This window comes from Culex quinquefasciatus, chromosome 3, assembly GCF_015732765.1.
Source record: "Culex quinquefasciatus strain JHB chromosome 3, VPISU_Cqui_1.0_pri_paternal, whole genome shotgun sequence".
Lineage (NCBI taxonomy): Eukaryota > Metazoa > Arthropoda > Insecta > Diptera > Culicidae > Culex > Culex quinquefasciatus.
In genome coordinates this window covers 109,903,481-109,926,328 of record NC_051863.1, presented here as the reverse complement: position 1 = coordinate 109,926,328, position 22,848 = coordinate 109,903,481, and the positions used below count along the sequence as shown (strand labels likewise).

The window sequence follows — 22,848 nt, the reverse complement described above, 5'->3', positions numbered from 1 at the left end:
TGCATGCTCCAGCTTTCCTGAGGGAAACTTCGGAGGGAACCAGCTACTAGATGGTTCGATTGGTCTTTCGCCGCTATGCCCAAAGTGCACATCAAACAGATTAGGCATAGTTCACCATCTTTCGGGTCACATCCAACGCACTCGCGGTAGTTATGGCATCGAGTGCCTGGTATAACAACCGGGGATGGAGGGACGAGCAGAGAGTCTCATCCGTAATCCCGCACAAGTTTCAAGTTATGTTTTTGCGCCTTTGGTGTTTCAACTGAGTACCATTGGCTCGCGCGCAAGATAGACTTCTTGGTCCGTGTTTCAAGACGGGTCCCGAAGGTACCTCGATATTATCGTTGCCTCAGCCGTCACTGGGAGTGACGGTCTGCGTGGAAATCCATCACGCGTCCGGCTGCACACCACGCAACGGTAAGTGCCAGGTTACGATGTTCGTCTTTCGACCTGAGCGTCGCTACTGTGGGACTAACAACCAGATGCCAAGGGGCAATTGCCGGACCTGTAGTCGTTTTCTTGACTAGCGGTTTCGTAATGGATCGCAACGTCCTCGTAAAGCAGAAGATAAATACCCTTCAGCAGACCAGTGAAGGCCAGCCACATTGGCATATCTCCGCTTTGGATAATCGAGTTCAACGGGCTTGACCCTAGGCAGTTTCACGTACTTTTGACTCTCTATTCAGAGTGCTTTTCAACTTTCCCTCACGGTACTTGTTCGCTATCGGTCTCGTGGTGATATTTAGCTTTAGAAGGAGTTTACCTCCCACTTTGTGCTGCACTATCAAGCAACACGACTCCATGGAAAAATTTTCCACCATCAGCGCCGTCCTACGGGCCTATCACCCTCTATGGGAGTAAAAGCCACATTCTAGTTGAACTTGGACCTTACGCTGGGCATGGCAGATGACAAATTTTCCAGTACACGGAACCGGGTAGACACACAAGTGCATCACCCCTACGTGCTGAGCTCATCCCTTTTCGCTCGCAGCTACTCGGGGAATCCTTGTTAGTTTCTTTTCCTCCCCTTCATAAATGTTAGGGGGTAGTCACACAATATTTGAGGCCACGGTTTTAGACACAGTGTGTCCTCGAGTCAAGTTTGTACGCGCGCACCGATGTGGTCGTCGCACTCGAACCGAGGATCTTAAATGTTTTGCCACCACATAAGGTAGCAAAACACCATGCTGCGTGCGTACTCGTATACTGTATCGATTTTAGACCCGGAGCCACCCGGTCTACCTCAGTGCACCGCCCCAGCAGTCGTGAAAGCCTCATTGCTCGGAATCTGTGCAGTCTTTCCAAGCTTGTTTATAACCCTTATAATCATTCTAGATACGCTCTAGTCATTGTAATATTATCACGACTGCAACCTTTCTTAGTCATTTGTTACATTTTTATGACTGCAACCCTCGATCGATACCTACGAGAGTACAACACAGTTAGATGTATAAATACAAGCACTCAAAATTGTGTACATCGCGTTGTACGATGTGTATTATGCGTTCAACTTGTCAATGTTCATGTGTCCTGTAGTTCACATTATGACTCGCATTTAAATGCGGTCTTCATCGATCCACGAGCCGAGTGATCCCCTGCCTAGGGTTTGATGGTTTGTTATGCATTCGCATGTATTCAAAAATGAAACACTGTTTTGATGGTTGCACAGTACTGCAAGAGTTCTGTACAGGATGACCAGACCTACCGTGCGTGTTTGCACGGACCACGCGTACCGTGGTAGCGTAGCGCGTTATAAAATGAACCTATCACGCGCTCACTCGGTGCCGCGATATTGACTAGCCAGCCTTTTGGTAGTTTACTCCGAGAGCCATCCATACTACCTCAATGTACCGTCCCAGCCGGGTAGTCAAAACGGCTGGCTGTGTGCACGCTCTCGGTGGTAGATACGTACATGCATCTCCGAGTGCGCACCGCTCCGCAGAACCGCGTATGACGTTTCCGGTTCGATGGTGTAATTTTCATATACGCTCATGAACGACAAAAAAAATACACCTCTGTGCGCGCACACGACAGCCCTCACATCGACACACGAGTCGGAGTACACTCGACTCACCTCAATGTACCGTCCCAGAAGGGCAAAATTCACATGTCCAAGCCAAGCCAACTTTGCTTCTTAAGCCAACTTGGCTTAACATCCCTTAAGCGAATTTGGCTTGACGACGACACCTCTGTGCGCGCACACGACAGCCCTCACATCGACACACGAGTCGGAGTACACTCGACTCACCTCAATGTACCGTCCCAGAAGGGCAAAATTCACATGTCCAAGCCAAGCCAACTTTGCTTCTTAAGCCAACTTGGCTTAACATCCCTTAAGCGAATTTGGCTTAACGACGACACCTCTGTGCGCGCACACGACAGCCCTCATATCGACACACGAGTCGGAGTACACTCGACTCACCTCAATGTACCGTCCCAGAAGGGAAGTCAAAGCGGCTGGCTGGGTGCGCGCTCTCGGTGGTAGATACATGCATGCATCTCCAAGTGCGCACCGTTCCGCAGAACCGCGCATGACGTTCCCGGCGTATCCCAATTAGGAATAAATGTGCATCGAATAAGCATTTTACGTGCATTAAATGTAAATTAGGTGCAATTTGTAAAATAAAATGCATGGGAAAGAATGTACACCGAATGTCCACTGAATTCCCATCGAATGTGTAAAATGCATTAAAATGCATTCGAAGTGAGCCACCCTTGCTTAAAACTAACTTATAAAACTAGTTTTTGCGGTATTGTTCATATCGGAGTTCTATAAAAATCCAAAATATTTTCAAAACGAACACAAATATGCAAATTGTCAATGCAGGGACCGTGGTGTAGGGGTAAGCGTGATTGCCTCTCACCCAGTCGGCTTGGGTTCGATCCCAGACGGTCCCGGTGGCATTTTTCGAGACGAGATTTGTCTGATCACGCCTTCCGTCGGAAGGGAAGTAAATGTTGGTCCCGGACTAACCTACAAAGGTTAGGTCGTTAGCTCAGTCCAGGTGTAGGAGTCGTCTCCCTGGGTCCTGTCTCGGTGGAGTCGCTGGTAGGCAGTTGGACTAACAATCCAAAAGTCGTCAGTTGGAATCCCGGGGTAGATGGAAGCTAAGGTGTAAAAAGAGGTTTGCAATTGCCTCAACAATCAAGCCTTCGGACACCTAGTTTCGAGTAGGAATCTCGCAATCGAGAACGCCAAGGCAATGCTGTAGAGCGAATAATTTGATTTGATTTTATGATTTCAATGCAGATAAATGCATTTAAGATTGCTTTCAGTTCATACGACCTCTATTTTCATTAAAAATTCGAAGCTTTTTTGATTTTTCCCAATTTTGTCAAAAAAAATTAAAAAAAGCATAAGAATTTAAACCAAGAGCCATGGTTTCAACATTTTTTTGAAAAAATTTCTTTTTAAATGCATTTTACATTAAATTTGTTCAATCTGTGCAATCAAAAGTTTTCAAAATCTAAGTACTGACGAAAAAATGTTAAAAAAAATATTCTTAAACGAACCCATATATTTTTTTAAATATTCCTCGAGTGATATCAAAAACTGTCCTAAACTTGAATATTATTACAGATTTGGATTGAAAATATATTTTTTCACAAGAAGTGACTATGGAAAATTTTTTTTTTCTTTTTCCACATTGATTAATCCGTGACATTGCAACGGAGTTAGAAATAACTAAATGTCGACCCCTTTTGGTTTCATACAGATTAATAAATGTTTTTTTTTTGTTTTTACAACGAAAATATTTGGCAAAATGGCTCCACCCATAAAGTTACTACGTATCCGGGAACCGTGGTGTAGGGGTAAGCGTGGTTGCCTCTCACCCAGTCGGCTTGGGTTTGATCCCAGACGGTCCCGGTGGCATTTTTCGAGACGAGATTTGTCTGACCACGCCTTCCGGTGGATGGGAAAGTAAATGTTGGCCCGGTCTAACCTAAAAAAAAGGTTAGGTCGTTAGCTCAGTCCAGGTGTACGAGTCGTCTCTCTGGGTCAGGGTTCCCAGGTTGCCAGATAAATCTGGGAATGCCAGATTTTTCAAGTGACAGCCAGAATAAAGATTCACCCTTCTCTGTGCCAGATATTGACAGATTTTGCCACATTTTTTACTAAATGCCCATTTTTTTCGTGGGTCTCGTGGCGCAGGGGTAGCGGCCCGATCCCGATGATGCTATGAGACGCGGGTTCGATTCCCGCCTTATCCACTGAGCTTCTATCGGATGGTGAAGTAAAACGTCGGTCCCGGTTTCTCCTGTCTCGTCAGAGGCGCTGGAGCAGAAATCCCACGTTAGAGGAAGGCCATGCCCCGGGGGCGTAGTGCCAATAGTTTCGTTTTTTTTTCGTTTCCATTTTGAACAACTTTTTGATTAAGATGAGTCAATTTAATTGAAAATCATAAAATTCAGAATGAGTTTTTGTTAGAGTAAATGTAATTTCAACATTTTTTAGGTCAAAAATCAGTTATTAAACATTTGAATTCTACAAACTTTTGAATTAATTCATGTACTCCCTCATCTTTATCTTTCAGAATTGTTAGATTTTCGTCTGCCAGATTTTTCCAGATTTTTAATCGATACTTTGCCAGATTTTTCAAATTTTGACCTGGTAACCCTGCTCTGGGTCCTGCCTCGGTGGAGTCGCTGGTAGGCAGTTGGACTCACAATCCAAAGGTCGTCAGTTCGAATCCCGGGGAGGATAGGAGCTTAGGTATAAAAAGAGGTTTGTAATTGCCTTAACAATCAAGCCTTTGGACACCTAGTTTCGAGTAGGAATCTCGCAATCGAGAACGCTAAGGCAATGCTGTAGAGCAAATAATTTGATTTTGATAAAGTTACTTGTTATAATTTCGCAAAACAATGAGGTTTGATTGAGTTTTCCAAAACAAAGTACTATTTTAATAGGATTTTTTTGACTATTTGCATGCTTTAAAATCAGAATGCAGCAATAACTCAAAAGAGTTGAAAATGCATATGGGACATCCATGTGAACAGGGACAGTTAATTCATTTATATATTCAAAACGGCTGTTGTAAACATTTCTCTGACGATTGATGCTATAGGAGGATTTTTATATAATTTCAAAGTTATAAAAATCTGTCACAGGTGTCTGACGGAGCCTGAAAGTTTTACTTTTATCCTCAATAAATTTAAATATTCTTCAAATATGGCAGAGTTACAGTGACTTTGCAATTGATATCATCACGCCCTTCTAAGATTACGATTTGTACGTGACAGTAGACAAAATAGCGAGCTGTTCAAAAACATTTGCATCTGGAGTGTAGAAACTATCTCCTTATAATTTGGAATTCCAAGCATATTGTGTTGATCGCCAAAACCCGCAAACATTGAAGACATCGAATCACACAAACAAGTATTCTGTGCCACACAAGATGACCTAATGTAAACGATTTACTCATGGTGTGTTATCAAATTCCAACATGCAAAAAGCAAAACCACTTAATCAGTTACAAAGCAACCCTTACGGTAGACTTTGAACACTTCCAATTGGGTCCTAAAATGAAGCTTAGATTGCTGATATTATTGTTTACAGAGATAAAGCTTATTTTTCTGAGTAAAATGACCCTTTGTACGACAACAAAGAGTTTAAAATGGATTTTTAAATCAATTTCGAAAAATTAACCTCGCGGTCCTTCTTGACAGAAAAGCTCCTACTTGACAGCTTGTTCCAAGGGGACCATAGTTGATCCATCGAAAAAATGTTGTCTTGTCAAAAAAAAATTTTGCATTAAAATGAAAAAAAGTGATCAGAAATGATTTTTAATCGTGTTTTTTACCGTTGTAAATAAAAATTGACATAGGGCTTTAGTACCCAATTTCCAAAAGATTATTATTCAAAGCTGATATATGTTATAAATCGTACTCATAATGTGGACACTTTTTCTACGCACGTCAGGCAGGTGTTTGTTTTTTACTCTTCTTTTCATACACTGTACTTATTATAGTGCTTGTAATGTCTAATGGGTGCTATCTCGTAACACATCTCGTTCGTGGATCCAACTTTTTTGTGACGGCCACCGTACTGCATTGGCGCGTATAAACGCTGACACTCGTCTATATATTATTAATTCAGCGGCATACCTAATTTCAGAATTTAAATTTCACTTAATGCTGATGATGCAGCACAACTGAAGAAGTTCTCAGCAGAAGAGGTCGATGACGACGATGTCGATAACAATCGGTTTGATTCGCGAACACTTCAACTTTAACCGAAGCCTCGGAAGCTCGTCAAACGCGTGCAGTAAGTGTGCCAACCGGGAGTCAACTGCTACTCCAACTTCGGATTCTCTAGCTCCCTGGTAAAGTGTACTCACCACCATAGTCAGCAACAATAAATCGACACTATGATGTGCATACACGCAGAAAAGGAACCTCGTATAATTGCTGCCTGTATGTGTGCACGGTGTATGTGATCGCGGTGTGCCAGCGTCAATTATTTTGAATTTTACTCCACGCGTACAAGAGAGTGCCATGTGCTCGTGTGTGGGAGCGGTAATTGCGCCCGAAACGAAACGTTTGCATGTGCTGGAGACGGCGGCCTAAGTTTTATGTGTTTGTGCTCAATTATACAGAAAAAAAAGTATAAATCTGCTGTGTTGGATTAGCAATGTTAACCCTGGGTGAAATCTTTATATTGCATCAAGTGAACTCGACTGTGGGCTGGTTAGAGTATCTAGAAAAAACTTTCGCAGCTCAATTAAAATACTGCCAATTGAAATTTAAATCAAAATGACCAAGTTCTGATACACTCAAAATGAGTTGAACAGAGTTCATGTCAACGGGAACCAGGAAGAAAACTGTTCACTTTCATGGTGCAATGCACTATAAAAGTTAAACAGTTTTCTTCCTGGTTCCCGTTGGCATGAACTCTGTTCACGTTTACGCGAACTCATTTTTTTGAGTGTAAGTATCAAGTATGAATTTAAAGTGCCCTAGAACGAGTAATGTAGCGTGATTTTAAATGATGACGTAGATCCAATTTAAACAAAAACATGATCGAAGATTTTGGATTTTGACCAAACATAAATAACCATGCGTCTCCATGAAAGAATTAGCAACAACAAACAACTTTCATGGAGACGTGTGGTGCTTTAAGATCGTTAAATGTACCCAAACTCCATTATCTGCACAGAAAAAATGAATCTTGTAATTATTTAAATGAAATCCTGTAAATTTAGAATATATTTAGTAAAACTTCATGGCAATTTGAAAAATGGGTTTTGATCTAGTGACCTCAAATCGGAATTGATTGTTCAGCCATTCCACGTCAAACAGAAAGTCTCCAAATCTAAAGTGCTCCGATTTGGCTCAAATTTGGAGTAGGGGTTCTTTGTCCCAAAGTATTAGACCCGTATTTTATTGCTTGGCAATTACGGTGGTCCTATCCGAAATAGGGTAGTCTAAAAATTGCAATCCACTTGCAAGTCTCTGCTCATTTCTAAACGTCCAAAGGTTATGAGTGGTGTGTCAACCAAAACCTCCGACGACCGACGTTTTACATCCCCATCCGATAGAAGTCGTGATCAGGCAAATCTTGCCTCGAAAAATGCCACCGGGTCCGTCTGGGTTTGAACCCAGGCCTTACTGGGGTGAAAGACTGCCACGCTAACCCCTACACTACCGAACCCGGCATGTTCTTCCATTCGAAGCTTAAACACTATGCGTCTCCACGAAAGTTGTGATATTTATGTTTTGATGAATGTCGAATCTGAATAAAAACGTAAGAATCTTCAACTCTTAAATTCAAATTAAGGATACCAGTTAAGTTAAAAAAAGATACATCTCCATCTCAATGTTGTGTCTAATAAGGAAGCCATTTACTGCAAAACTTTGATACATTTTGTCATTTGTTATACGTAAGGCTACCAACTGTACGGATTTTTTTCTTACCATACGGATGTTCGACCCTCCTCGCGGATTTTTAACAGGCCGGATATTTGTATGTTTTTTTTTTAAGATGCGATTCACTGTTTATTTTGAGAATGTTTTTGAAACGTTCAAGTCATAAGCACTCTTATAGCAAAATATAAATTGCAGCTGTAAATACGAAAAAGTTTTCTATTTTTTAATCCCAAATTCCAAATTTATCTAAATAATTCCTTAACAGTCTTTGTTTTGTTGTAACATGGGGTCATATCGGCAAAGTGTACATATTTTTGCTCAGCAAGAGTTGGTAGCCTTAGTTATACGTATTGTTCACATTTGTTAAACATGAGTGCGAATTTACGGTTTCTGACTCTTACTTCGACTTTTGAAAATCTTGCGAATCCAAATCCTACTCCAACTTTAGATCTCCAAAAAGACCCAACACCACTGACTTCGGCCCTGATTCAGATTCTGACTCAACAGCCCATGTTTCTTATTTCTCTCTGAACCAACTCAAACAAAAATCAGCAAAATCTTCCTAAATTTAAGGCATTCAAAAATCAATTTTTATTGCTTTTGCAATTTGGTAAAATCACACCAAAGGGTATCACATTGTCTTATGCATCATTTTCCTCCACACACTGTAGCGACGCAACAAACCTTGTCGCACTATGTTTATGTTGCTTGCGGGCCTGCTACAAATCACACAGCATAAAAAGCTTCCTCGTCAAGCTTCAACATACTGACCGAGTGCCCATTGAACCTCACTAACACCAGCGCCGCGGCTTGAAAAGCTCACAAGCACGTGCTTTTTGTTGTTTTTTGCTTATGTACTGCGCTAGCCACAATACAGGTTGCGTGTATACCAAGTCAAAGCAGAAGGTAAATAACCGTTTTATTGCCAAAAACGCTGTTTTTTCGTTGCGTCATTGCTGGGCAAGCGGTCATTTTTAACACTTCACCGAACTTCGATAATTTTCGAGAAGAATATAGCGGACCATCATCAGGTTCAAGAGATTACCAGGGGGAAATTAGCATAATTTAGATATAATTACCATTCTCGTTCTCGATGTCGATCACCACGGTCTGGAGACTGTTGATTTGTTCTACCCCGGAACAGTTATCGCCGTCTACGTCGCCATTTGGCTTGGTCTCATCGCTGGAATTTTGAACCGCGACAAACAAGTCACCACCGTTCGGTTTGCCGGTCTTCTCTTGTTGATCGAGCTCCACGTTGAGAATGCTGCTCATAGCGCTACCAATTCCCGAACTTTTATCATTTTCTTCCGGCGACGAAGACCGTAAGCTTAGCTTCGATTGAGCCAGTGGTACGTCAAGCGTGGTGCCATCTTTGGTGAGGCCGACCTCACGAGCTATCGCTTCCGGTACCTCACCAAACAGGTGTGTCTCATCCAAGCTGCCAGAACTCATGATGAATTTGACGTCGTCTGACTATCTGAAAAATAATAAAATAGAACAGCCTTTCATTCTTATGATCATGAATAAAACAAGTTTAAGCGACTTAGTTACAATCCCCAAAACCTTGCCAAAATCCCTCGCTCAAATATCATGGTCAAGCATCCATGTAGGAACGCTGCGACATTCTACAAACCAAAATCGAAAACCTTCAAATCAAGTTAAACTGGGTCAATTTTTGAAGGGGTTTTAAAGCAAATGACCGAAAGCCCGAAACAAGCTCTGACTTGGTTGTTCGCTGAACCAAAAAGTTAGCCACAGTTGAGTCGTATAAAAATGCGATATTTTCTCTGTCGGAAAGTAGCGAGGTCAATCAAAAATCATAAATTTATTATAATAAAAATTGCATAACAGCTATCGAAACCTTGGATTTGATAACTGAAAATGCCATCCCTTTCGTTTTGTTTTCAGTTTCTCTTTTCTAGTGGATTCCTATATTGAACCAAAATGCAAAACATAGTTTTGGTTTTGTATGTTTGAGCGATTAAAAATAATAAAAAGAAGTAGTAGCTGGATTTTTATTAGAAAATCGTGTTCAACAGTGCACGCTATCTCATTGTTGTTGGAATTCCATCTTTCGAAATTTTTAACAAAAAAGGTTTAATCAAAAATTTCAGAGGCATGATCTTATTCTCATCAAATTGGTTTAGAACAATTAATGGTAGGCCTGCCCAACCTTTTTGGCTCAATATTCACATTTTTGATCGTCAAATTAACATTTGCCCATTTCTCATGGTTTATTTGGTGGAATCGATTCTCAGATGGCCAGTGAACATACATTTCACAAAAGTTTGTTATAGTAGTTTATGCAACAAGTTGCAAAAAGAGGATTGGATAAATACGAAGAGTGCTGAAAAAATCAAGTTTTGCAACGAGTTCCAAACAACATTTTTTGCAATTCCAAAAAACACATACTGAGTGAAATTTTATGTCAAATTTTCATGTATTTTGTCAATAAATCGTTTAAATCAAAAAAATGTTGAAAAGTGTTACTTTTTGAAACAAGTGCTGAAAAGTTCAACTTTTCAGCACCCATTTGAGTGCTGAAAAGTAGAACTTTTCAGCATTTATTTTGAAAAGTGTTGCTATTCGACTCTGTTATTTTTGGTACAGAAAAGTAGGCTATTTCGTCGTTCAAGAATGACAGGAGAAGTAAGTAGTTTCACGACGGAATTGCAAAAAAAAAGTTTTTCAAACTTTTATCTAAGTAATGTTCACTGGTCATCTGGACGGTTAATGTTTTGACGATCACAAATGTCAAAAGTGAGCCAAAAAGGTTGAGCAAGACTGATTTAAGGTATTCTATCTTCAGGATTTTTTGTTTTATGAAAAACAGACATCAATAGAAAGAATAAAAAAAATATTGGTGTCAAGCAGATTAATTTTGAGTGAGCCAATCACTCCAACGATTTTATTTCCAAATCCTAAGGCAAATTAATTAAAGCCATTTGGCTGGCTCCCCATAAACTGTACCGAATAGTTAATCAAATTTGCAACCATTGTTCGGTTATTTTTAGCTGGACAGCGGTTAAAAGAACTGCTATTTTACTTGTTTGCTAGTAAGCCCCACCCGAAAAATCAGGGGGCATTAAAAAATATTTTGTCGAAAAACTTCAAATGACGTTTATAGTAATATGTAGCATTTTTGAACTCCTTTGACAATATAAACATTTTTTATGAAAGACAAATGTACAGTCCCGTGAAATGTTTTTTTTTTCGCGAAAAAAAATCCGTCGATACATAGATATTTAAAAAAAACTAATGATTGAAAAACAAATGGACTGGTGTAAAATGCAATTTAAAATACTTTTTTTATCCAAATGTTACAACCTCGATTTGTAACTTATTGTAATATAAAAAAAAAATCACCTTCCAAATTTACACATTTTTAAATGTGTGGTTTCAAAAGGTTTGGTGATGTAAACATTTTAAAATTTTATTGCTGAATTGGTTTTTGAAATGTAATAATTGAATTTTTGTTATAATATTACGGACTTATTTCATTGGAAAATCAATCTGCATCGGAACCGGAAAAAAGTGAGTTGGATCCGTGAAAACAAATAAGCTACAATCACCATTTTCCATTATTTTTTCGAATTTTTTGGCAGGTCATTAAGAGTACACCATAACAATATTTTTTAGTTAGATGTTCAAATGGAAAGGGAAAAGGATTATAAATTTTCTGATTCTAATTCTAGTGATATACAAGAAAACAACATTTTTAAACAGGTTCACACATTTTAAATATTTAATCTATTTTTATCGAAACTAATATGAAATGCCAACATGTTAAACAAAAACAACTATCCCGATTCGCCCAAGTTGATGGTATTTCCTTCAAAATTACTTAGATAATCGCCCCTGTCAAACCTTAAAACAACCACCAGCAAATCAACGAAATTCGCAACCAAAGCATCGAAAAACAAAAACCCTTACGTAAGATAACAATCAACTAACGCCAAGCCGCTACTTCCTTTCCCTAAACACGCTCCACAGGCGTCGTCGTCTTAGTCGCTGGTATTTGAATGCGCCTTCTGGCGGAACCGGCTTAGCCAATCGCCACCCCAAGCTATTGCTGTTGTGGGTCGTATTTTGATTATTTGATGCACTACTGGTCAGGTCACACCTCGCTTCAGTCACTTTATCCCCCTGATGATGGCGGTTTCACTATGCGACAATCCGTTGGATGACCAACACTGTTGAACTTTCCCAAAACTTAGTTTGAGGTACCGGTTTTCCTCACAATTCGAGCCGATTAAGTCACGAACACTGCTATGCTGTCGGCTATAACAAATTATCAATCACAATAAGTCCTACAGGTTGTTTGATAATCCTATACAATTCCACTTAGTTATAACATTGTTCACGGCTTGCGAATACTAAGCATGATAGAATCCACAAAAAAAAACAGCTTCAAAACTAAAAATAACTAATCAGCTCATTTCTATAATCTTTCGAGAGTTCGCTGACCGGTTTAATTTTATTCCACCTAGCATCGATTAACACGAAAACCGTCCAAAGAACAACTTCTAAAAAAATAACACCTCCTGCTGACCACTTCAAAGGAGAATCCACGAGGACCACGCGCGCCGTTGACCACGGAAGATGTGGACGGGACCGAACGACAGAGACCGCTTCCTTCAAGACCACAACTAATACTGAGGTGGAGACTTCTCCAACAAAGTCAAACCAGTCGGGCCGGCGAACGAAACAAACGGTTGACGAAGGTAAAATTTTCAAGTCCAATGCTACACGCGTGAGCTGACGCGATGTGAGCGCGCCCCGGTCTTCGTCAGGTGGTTGATCAGTGAAGGTGCCACGAATGAATTATTTATTGAGCACTGGCAAACTTTTGAGAAATGTGCACCGCACTGTCCTTTTAAGGTTCAGCTCTAGAGGGAAGCCAAACCGTTCGAATTGTTCTCAAAGGAAATATTTTATGAACTTCCTCAATCCTTATTCTGACGACTCGTTAGTAAAGTTACGGATTTCTCGGAAACACCATTGGTCAAACAAGCGTAAGTTGACGATAGTGTCCTCTCTTTCCGCATACTTTTTTACTGAAATTGTTGGCAGATATATTTTAACCAATCTACGAAATTTGTTGACAAATGAATTACTCTACACACTAAAAAATTTGGAATATTACATTTGACGTAATCGTGGATTAAACGTAAGATTATATCATGTAATCTTATTTTCGATGTAAAATTAGGTGTACTTTGACGTAAAATGATGAAATTCCCACTGGTTTTCATTTGCATCGTGCGTGATCTAAAATTACATCGCAAATAACCTAATTTTATGTTAAATCTGATGCACATGTCTGGAGCATCAAATTTGATGTAATTTTACATCAAATAAAACCCGATTTCACGCACTTTAGCCACTACACCTTTGTTTGATTTGTGAAACGTCAAAACGTCAGTCAGCTTTCACGTCGCAGCGAACCACATTTTTCGTTTAGAAAATCGTTGAAGAAAATCAATGTTTTTGTCGAGTTTTTGTACTGCTGACCAGAAACTGCTACCATTTTGGATAAAAACGGTAAAATTTCTGACAGAGATGAGTTTATTCTTTATTTAATGTGAAATAGATAGCTGAAGTTTATTGTCGTTTGTAATTTGTTTTTTTTTCAGGTTACGGACATTATGGAACGCGAGGAAAAAAATGTTTTAACCGCTATGCCGAGGCAGCTGAGCAGCTGGCTGGAAATTTTCTGGGAGTGTTTCCACAATTAAAAATGCTCCTGAAGTAAACAAAAACGCAGTGTCCTCATTGTTATCCGAGCATTCGTTGGTGAAGGTTGTCTGAATCAACATGACTCGTCGCGTCCCGGCGCAAAACGCCGGCAATATTGCCCTACCTGTGGCTCAAGCAGGCAAAAAAGTGGGAATTTCCAAAAGGAAGGTTGAGGCCTCAACTGATGGCCAAAAACCGGGGATTTCCAAAAGGAAGGTGCTTTTGGAAGTGACATCGAACAGCAAAAAGACGAAAAAGAGCGACGGTACTGTACCGATGGATGAGGAGGAGGAGAACTCTTCGTCGCACGAGGAGCAGCTATTGAAGAACAACAAGTTCGCTGGACTGCCTGACGAGGACCAGGTAGCGGAAGCAAAGGAGAATGAAGTGAAACAGCGAAAGGAGAAACTGCCTCTTTTTATGTGAGGCAATCAGCAGCAACGATCGACTTTCGAGCGGGGCTGGTTGAACTCATCAAGTCTGGGAAAGTCCTAGGCAACATTCGTCTGTGTCAGGACGGATTTAAGGTGCTGGTGCAATCCAGGCAGCACTATCAACTGGTCAAGGATTACTTGACCGAAAACGAGGCGGAGTACTTTACCCATGATGTCGTCATGGATAAGCCGTACAAAATCGTCGTCAGAGGTCTGTACGACATGCCAGTGGAGGAATTAGCTGCCGAGCTAAAAGTTTTGAAACTGGATGTGTTGGCCGTGCACAAAATGAGCCGACGCAACAAAGACATCAAGTACCGTGACCAGCTCTACCTGCTGCATTTGGCTAAGGGATCGACGACGCTTCCTGAGCTGAAGGCAATCCGAGCGGTTTTCAACATTATCGTGTCGTGGGAGCGATACCGACCAGTGCATCGTGACGTCACACAATGCTTCAACTGCCTGGGCTTCGGGCACGGAGGTAAGAACTGCCACCTGAAGCGTCGTTGCGCCAAATGTGGTACCGATGCGCACATCACATCCCAGTGCATCCAAGATTCGCTGGTGAAGTGCCTCAACTGCAACGGTGAGCACTCGTCAACCGACCGAAAGTGCCCCAAGAGAGCTGAGTTCGTGAAAATTCGGCAGCAAGCATCGACGAAGAATCAGCCTCAGCGTCGTAGAACTCCTCCAGCCCTGGTGGAGCAAAATTTCCACCTCTTCAACCGCGACGCCAGGTCCCGAACTTGGCACCGTTGCCGTTGGATCCCAGGAAGAGAGCTGAGATGAATCATCCACGGCCGGGTTCCAGCCAGGAGCCGAGACCGCCACCACCGGGCTTCAGCCAGGAGCCAAGACCAACCCAAGAACCAGCAGTTGAGGAAAATGGTAATGATCTTTACACCTCAACCGAACTCCTCAATATTTTCAAACAGATGTCCGCTGCACTGCGTGGATGCAAAACCAAGACCCAGCAGATTGAAGTGCTGACCTCGTTCGTCATCCAGTATGGATCGTAGGTCCCTCAAGCTGCTGAATTGGAACGCTTGCTCCATTAGGAGGAAGAACTTAGAGCTGGTGGATTTTCTTCGCGAGATCGACGTAGCTGCCATCACGGAAACTCATCTGAAGCCCGGTGAAAAAGTTTATCTGCAAAACTACAAGATCGCGACGCAGCTCGACAGGACCACCTCTGGAGGAGGAGGTGTGCTTGTCGCTGTTCATCGTGATCTCAAGCCACGCCGGCTGCCACACTTTAAGCTGGACATCATCGAGGCCGTTGGGGTGGAAATTCCCACTTCGGTTGGCCCAGTACTCTTCATTGCTGCATACTGCCCACGTCAGGTGAATGCCAGAGATGGTTCAGCAGCAAAACTGAAGAGCGATATCCAGAAGCTGACACGGCGGAGCGCAAAGTACATCATCGCTGGTGACCTCAACGCGAAGCATGAAGTTTGGGGCAACAGCAGGAGGAATCGGAACGGAGTGATTCTGCACAACGATCTGCAAAACGGATACTACAACGTTGTGAGTCCGGATCGTCCAACGAGGGTGGCTCGGTCTGGGAATCACTCAATCATCGACTTCTTCATTACCAATATGGCTGAGAACGTGGCTCATCCTGAGGTGTTTGAAGAGTTGAGTTCTGATCACTATCCGGTGGTTGTGGAGGTTGGAGCTTCCGTTACTCCGCAGCGGCAACCAACCCGGAAAGATTACCACAACGTTGACTGGCAGCAGTTTCAGCAAGTGGTAGACAGCAACATCGACTATGATCAACACCCGGAAACTTCTGCCGATATTGATCGTTCGCTGGAGGTGATCCAGCAGGCTATCAACCAAGCAGAGGCTGCCAACGTTCGGGAGGTTCCTGTTAATTTTAAGGTAACTGATATTGACGTAGATACTAAACACTTGATTAGACTTAGGAATGTTTATAGGAGACAATATCAACGGACTGGGGACTATGACAAAAGATTTCAGTGAACAATTTGAACAAAATCATACAAGACCGACTTGACAATATCAGAAATCAAGAATTTTCAAAACATGTAAGCCAGCTTGGGAATTATTCAAAACCATTTTGGAAACTTTCAAAAGTTCTTAAAAACAAACCAAAGCCTATTCCTCCTCTTATTGTTGAGGATTCTCCTTTGATTACATCCGAGGAAAAGGCAAATGCACTTGGGCTTCATTTTGTTAGTTCTCATAATCTTGGCGCTTCCATGACCAGCCGTAAAGAAACATCAGTTGCCAATAGTATTTCAACAATTAATAACTCTACCTTTGAATTTCCTGCAGATTCCCATGTTTCTGGTGAGGAAGTCAAAGTTGCAGTAAAACAAATGAAAATATGAAAGCTCCTGGCTTTGATAACATTTTAATCTGGTGTTGAAAAAACAGAGTGATCAGTTCTTTCAACATCTAGCCAATATTTTCAATAAATGTTTGCAACTTGGTTACTTCCCTACCAATTGGAAGCTGGGCAAAGTCATACCAATTTTGAAGCCTCAAAAGATCCAACATCGCCAACAAGTTATCGTCCCATTAGTCTTTTGAGTAGTCTGTCCAAACTCTTTGAGAAGGTCATCTATTCAAGGCTTTTGGATTTTACCAACGATAATAATATAATTTTGAATGAGCAGTTTGGCTTCCGCAAGGGACATAATACTGCTCATCAGCTTACGAGAGTAACTAAAATCATCAAGCAGAACAAGCTTGAGTCTAAATCAACTGCTATGGCTTTGTTGGATGTTGAGAAGGCTTTTGACAATGTTTGGCATGATGGTTTGATACATAAACTGTATTTATACGGTTTTCCAATGTATCTTATCAAAATTATCCAGCACTATCTTTCGGAGAGATCGTTCAGGGTTTTTCTGAATGGGATTGCTTCTGGATTATTCAACATTGATGCTGGGGTTCCCCAAGGAAGTATTCTTGGCCCACTTCTGTACAATATTTTTACATCTGATTTGCCTACTCTTCCTGGTAATGGTGTGTTGTCACTTTTTGCTGATGACACTGCCGTTATTTATAAGGGTAAAATAACCAGATATTTAGTTGGCCGTCTTCAGAAGGGTCTTGACGTTCTTTCCGAATACTTTGGCGACTGGAAAATTCGCATAAATGCAGCCAAAACTCAAACCATCATTTTTCCACTTTCCAAATCGGCCAGATTTGCCCCAAAGGATGATGTTTTGATTAAAATGAATGATGTTTCGATACCCTGGTCAAAGGAAGTTGTCTATTTAGGTCTCATACTTGACTCGAAACTTTTGTTTCGGCAGCATGTAGACAAAATATTGAACAAGTGCAGCATTCTCATCAGGTGTTTGTATCCTTTAATTAACAGAAAATCAAAGCTTTCTTTGAAAAATAAGTTAGCAGTTTACAAACAAATAATTTACCCCGTTATTGAGTATGCAGTACCTGTTTGGGAGTGTTGCGCTAGAACTCATAAATTGAAGCTCCAGCGTGTCCAAAACAAGGTACTCAAAATGGTTTTGAATGTTCCTGGCTGGACAAGATCAAGTGAGGTTCATGAATTAGCAGAAGTAAAAACGTTGGATCAGAAGATTCAAGAGAAATGTTTGAAATTCAGGGAAAAATGTGCTATTTCTGAATACCCCTTGATTCAAGGATTGGTTTAGTTTATGGTAAGTTTAAGTTAGGTTTAGGTTAGGTTATGTTTTCTTGACATTTTTTTTTTTCCTCATTGTACCTAGTGTTACAAAAATGATAAATAATATACTTTTAAAGTTATGAAAAAGTGTGATTAATTGTGTGAATTGTGTACAATAAAAACATTTTGATTTTCGAAAATATAGACTCGTTTTCTCTTGTCCAATAAGAATCATCAGATTCCAATTATAAAAGGTTGCACCGAAATTACGTTTAATGTAATTTTACACGATCTTGGAGACTGTTCGGCTCGTGTAACTTCACGTCTAATTTGACACAATTTTGCGTATAATCTGACGCTCCAGTTATGTGCATCTAATTAAACCGAAAATTACACGTTTTTTTCGTAGTGTGTAGCATTTCATACATATATCAGTATTCATGAAGTAAAAAGCATGTATTTTTGCCCAGGATCTTTTGTTACACTATAAAGTCTTCCTTAATTGCGACTTAAACTTCGGAGAAATTGTCATTCAACCAAGCTTTCGAGTAAACATTTCAACAAGAGATCGACATTATACGGCAAGAGAGCACAAAGGTTCCAATGTGAAAATACACAAAAAGCTCTCAAGCCACACCACACGCCGGTGGACATACCTTCATAGAAAAAAGCTTACAAATATTGACCAGTCGATGGATATCGAAATATGAATACTCACCTGGTAAATATAGTGCTCGCGACGGCACTGACTGTGGTACGAGATCTGATTGGCAAATTGGCGTGTTGCCGGCCAATCTCGAGATGAACGCAAACGTTGAGTTGTGATGTATGCGTTATTAATTCCACTCCTGGTTTGGATTGGGTGAAAATGTGTTAGTGTTTGAGAGGGACGAGAGTAAATTACGTATCAAATAAATAGTAAGGATGGAGAGTGGTTTGCCTTAAATTTACATTACACTTTATGTGCGATTATCAAACGAAGTTACTCCAACATACTATCAACTTGTAGCATGAAAAAGTGCTACGTCATAATCCTTTAAACATTACCATTTTTTTCTAAAATTCGACAAAGTACCATTTACATTACCTTAAGTACTTCCTTTGCTCTCACACCCCAGAGAAGCAAAATGATAAATGCATCCCCCGTTGACCAGACGTGACAAAATGCTCAATGAGAAGCTCTCTGATGCCCGATGACTGGCAGGTATTTCTCTTTGTTGGCCGGAATCCTGCCGGTGCAAATAGTCCGTGTACTCGCGACGAGCTGTTAAACAAATCATTATCGTTGTGTTTTTGCAAATACCCTATTTTAACACATTCTAACCAGTTTCAAGCTGAAAAAGTGTTGAGGTTGTGTACATCAGGTTCGGCATAAAGTTGATTGCATGAGTTATATAAAATTTGTTTTCGAAACTTTGCGTGCTACGTTCTTTCCTAAAGAAGTTCTGACATTAATAATTACTTTTTTGTAATAAAAATCCAAAATGTATTGCATTTTGTATCAAGTAAGTTAATCTTTCCCAGTTCCATAGGGGAACACTCAATCATGATTTTAACAAATGCATATTTTTTGCCCTTTGATTTTTAGAGCCCTAGTAGAAGAGGGTGTCATAAATGTCTAAAAATATTTGCAAAAGCCTTACTAGCAATAATATTTTATCTTGTAACAAATTAAACCAAATGATAAATTAGCTTCTTTACCCTGAATAACTTTTTTGAACACTAGACCCAATCAACATTGACTCTTATAAAAGCCAGATAGTATATATGAATGTAAGTCGAACAATGTAAATCAATCAGTACCGTAAACCGGGGTGACTTTGATAGGATTTCAATTTGTTTTTGGAATATTTTCCAACAGGTAAGGTTTTTCTCAAGATTATTATTTTTAAAACATGTACTTGGGTGGGCCACACAAAGTCCATGCACTATTTTGGAAAAAAAGTTTTTCAATAGTGTTTAGAAAAATAGTTACGTTAAAAATTCTTAGTTTAATTTCCGGGGTGACTTTGATAGTCAGAGTTTTTCTTGTTAAAATCATATTTAGGATGTTTAAACTTTATTTGTACGTTAAATGTACCATCACTGATGTTGCTGATATTGTTTTTAAGAAAAAAAAATCAATGTTTATATTTAATTAACTAAGTTTATAAGCTTTTTAACAAAATAAATATAAATTTTAGGTAAAATTGTTAAATTGTCGGAATTTTGCCTGAAATTTGTAAAAACTAGTTTTGTTTATAAAATGATCGATTTATATTGCATTTTATACTGAATTCGAACCCCTTATCGCAAGTTTTCACATTTTACATGAAATTTGTTCAACTGAAATCGCCTATAAATTAGGAGTTTTTTTTTAAATTGTGTTTCAAAAACACATATTATTTATAATTTACAAACTTATTTTACCTTCTCCTAGTGGAAAATTGTCCAAAGAATCCGAAAATGCATTCCGTTTTCCGATTCAATATCATGTTCATTGAGAAAATCATGACACTTTGAGAAGTTTAAAATAATGAGTTTCATCACCATTTTCTTAACTATAGTTAACTAACTTTTTAAACTTTTCAAAATTTTATGAAAAGTTCTTTTTGAGGTACTTTGAACACTTCTCTTCCACGGTCAGAATGATTCTAAACAATTCCGTACGTATTTTAATTGTATTCTTCATTTTGCGGAAAAATCGCAAACCTATCAAAGTCACCCCGGCTATCAAAGTCACCCCGTTTTACGGTACATGTTAAATAGAATAATAGTCACGATGAAAAAAAAATCAAACCATCCACATTAACGACCCCCAGGTATTATGTGGTATCTATTGCAAGTTTCTGCTCGAAGCTAGGAGTCCGAAGGCTTGAACGGGTAGGGCACCCAAACCTCTTTCTACTCCAAGGAATCTTTCACCCCAGAGTTTGAACTGACGACCTTTGGATTGCAACTCCTACACCTGGACCAGTCACAATGAATATATTTCTTGAAATAATGTTAAATTTGAGAAAAAGCTACAACCGAAAAAGTGTCAACATCGTCGCAATTCCAACCAATTGCGTTAAAAAAGATCAAAAATCTCTCATACTTTTTACCAATTATTCTCCATTCCACCCATTCGCCCATGTTTTACTTCATCAGATTTGTTGGTTCATCTGGCAAGAGCGATTGAAGATGTTGGGTAATTTTCTGCTGAGAAAATCTTTGCTCATTCATCATACGCGACTTAAGCAGAGGTCAGTTGCAGGCAAAGTGATAAAAGTATCATTGTTCCGTTCTACTCTGCGGAGCAGCAATAGCTTAAACCATATTGCTCACCACCACCCCAGGCATGTAATCATCGTGCCTATCAGATGTAACAGATTTTTTTAATTTCTACATCTATTTGAAAGTAGGAAGTTTCCCAATGCAATTAACGCGAGTGTCAGAGGCCAAAGTCACATAATGTGCTCAATGTGGCTATTAGTACGAGGTGAGAACTAAACGCGATAAAGCTTTTTTGTCTCATAAAAGTTTAAAGTCAGAATTAGGACAGGTCATGTTCGGCATCACTAGAATTTTATACAAAATAATGTATAAAAAGTAAAAAAATAATTTAAAAATGTAGAAGATTCACACACGTTTACTCATCAAACGAAAAGAATTTTGACGACTGTCCAGGAAACCGGTTTGGTTGGCTGGCAGATAACGCTGTCGTCACTATAAGCCGTTAGGTTCCTGTTTTGTTCCAACCTAAGTAATTCGCCTCAATAAAAAAAGGCTGACAGCTCGTTTACATGTTCCTGACGAATCGTAATCTATTCTAGGGTTTTACTTGAAATGGTCCTACAAACATAAGGACACATAGCTCACATAGCTTATAAGGCCTTATAAAACTCGAATTTAATTACTGCAATCGTAAGTCGATCAAACCATGAAAACATTACACCAGTCCCATCAAAATTCTGTTCAACCGTCGAGAACAATCGATGAGATTAAATTTTCAAACGCTATAATTGTAGGGCCATCTTGTCAGGTGTCCGCCTTTCGTTACAAAGGGCTAGGCGTATCCTTGACACGTAATTCACACTTTAAAGCACTGCCAGCTGGTAGTTTTCCAAGTCCTGACGATACATCACAAGGCTGACGATGTATCACAATGCCGCAGGAACTTTATGCAGCCACCTCAACAAAAAAAAATACCGTGGGAAATGTAACAAGCAAACGAAACTTGGTGAATGTTAACCTGCACTCAAGTGCACAATTTTGTGAATTATTCATGCCTAAGTCTGAAAATTGCGAATATTAATAAATTAGTAGTGACTAAACGCTACAACCGTAACCGACAGGATTTAGTTAAGGTGCATTTGACTTCCAGCTCCATTTCTATTTGATACTTGTTTTATCGTGCAGAAGTATTTTTAATCAAACGAAATAGATCAATAGATTTTAGCAAATAAACTAACAGGTACCAAAAAATGCTGCTTATATGAGCTTGATTTGACGTAACCAGTTTTGAAGCACCTTTTACGTTTAAATTAAATAATGGACACTAAAGTTTATTAGATTTAAACTTTGTGACCATCTTAAATAGATTCCGGAGATGCTCGGGTAACTTTAAAAGTAGGGTTTCCTTGTTTGCGTATGAACATTATCAAAATGGGTATCAAACTTTATAATTTGGGTAATTCTCTACCAACTCACACGAAATCGGGAAAAGTTGCCCCGACCCCTCTTCGATTTGCGTGAAACTTTGTCCTAAGGGGTAACTTTTGTCCCTGATCACGAATCCGAGGTCCGTTTTTTGATATCTCGTGACGGAGGGGCGATACGACCCCTTCCATTTTTGAACATGCGAAAAAAGAGGTGTTTTTCAATAATTTGCAGCCTGAAACGGTGATGAGATAGAAATTTGGTGTCAAAGGGACTTGTATGTAAAATTGGACGCCAGATTTGATGGTGTATTTAGAATTCCGAAAAAACGTATTTTTCATCGAAAAAAACACTAAAAAAGTTTTAAAAATTCTCCCATTTTCCGTTACTCGACTGTAAAATTTTTTGGAACATGTCATTTTATGGGAAATTTAAAGTACTTTTCGAATCTACATTGACCCAGAAGGGTCATTTTTTTCATTTAGAACTAAATTTTTCATTTTAAAATTTTGTATTTTTTCTAACTTTGCAGGGATATTTTTTAGAGTGTAACAATATTCT

At 39.7% G+C, this 22,848-nt stretch overlaps 1 protein-coding gene and 2 pseudogenes across 8 annotated transcripts in view; all 3 read right to left on the bottom strand.

The window, feature by feature from the left end:
- Window positions 1-1,069, bottom strand: part of LOC119770863 — a 3,301-nt pseudogene extending 2,232 nt beyond the window's left edge.
- The window catches only part of LOC6033514 (aldehyde dehydrogenase family 3 member B1), a 47,163-nt gene extending 34,636 nt beyond the window's left edge, over window positions 1-12,527 (bottom strand). For 3 of the 8 annotated variants that reach the window (XM_038261646.1, XM_038261642.1, XM_038261645.1), the window contains exons 1-2: window positions 11,803-12,526; window positions 8,946-9,346 (exon numbers count right to left, since the gene is read on the bottom strand). In XM_038261646.1, the coding sequence (XP_038117574.1) occupies window positions 8,946-9,321 (376 nt within the window). In that variant the 5' untranslated portion in view covers window positions 9,322-9,346; window positions 11,803-12,526. Of the gene's footprint in view, window positions 1-6,105; window positions 6,295-8,945; window positions 9,350-11,802 lie in introns of those variants that run through there. The other 5 variants (XM_038261647.1, XM_038261643.1, XM_038261644.1 and 2 more) reach the window with 5 other exon arrangements.
- LOC119770872 lies at window positions 1,459-1,607 on the bottom strand (annotated as a pseudogene).
- Window positions 12,528-22,848: the final 10,321 nt, after the last annotated feature.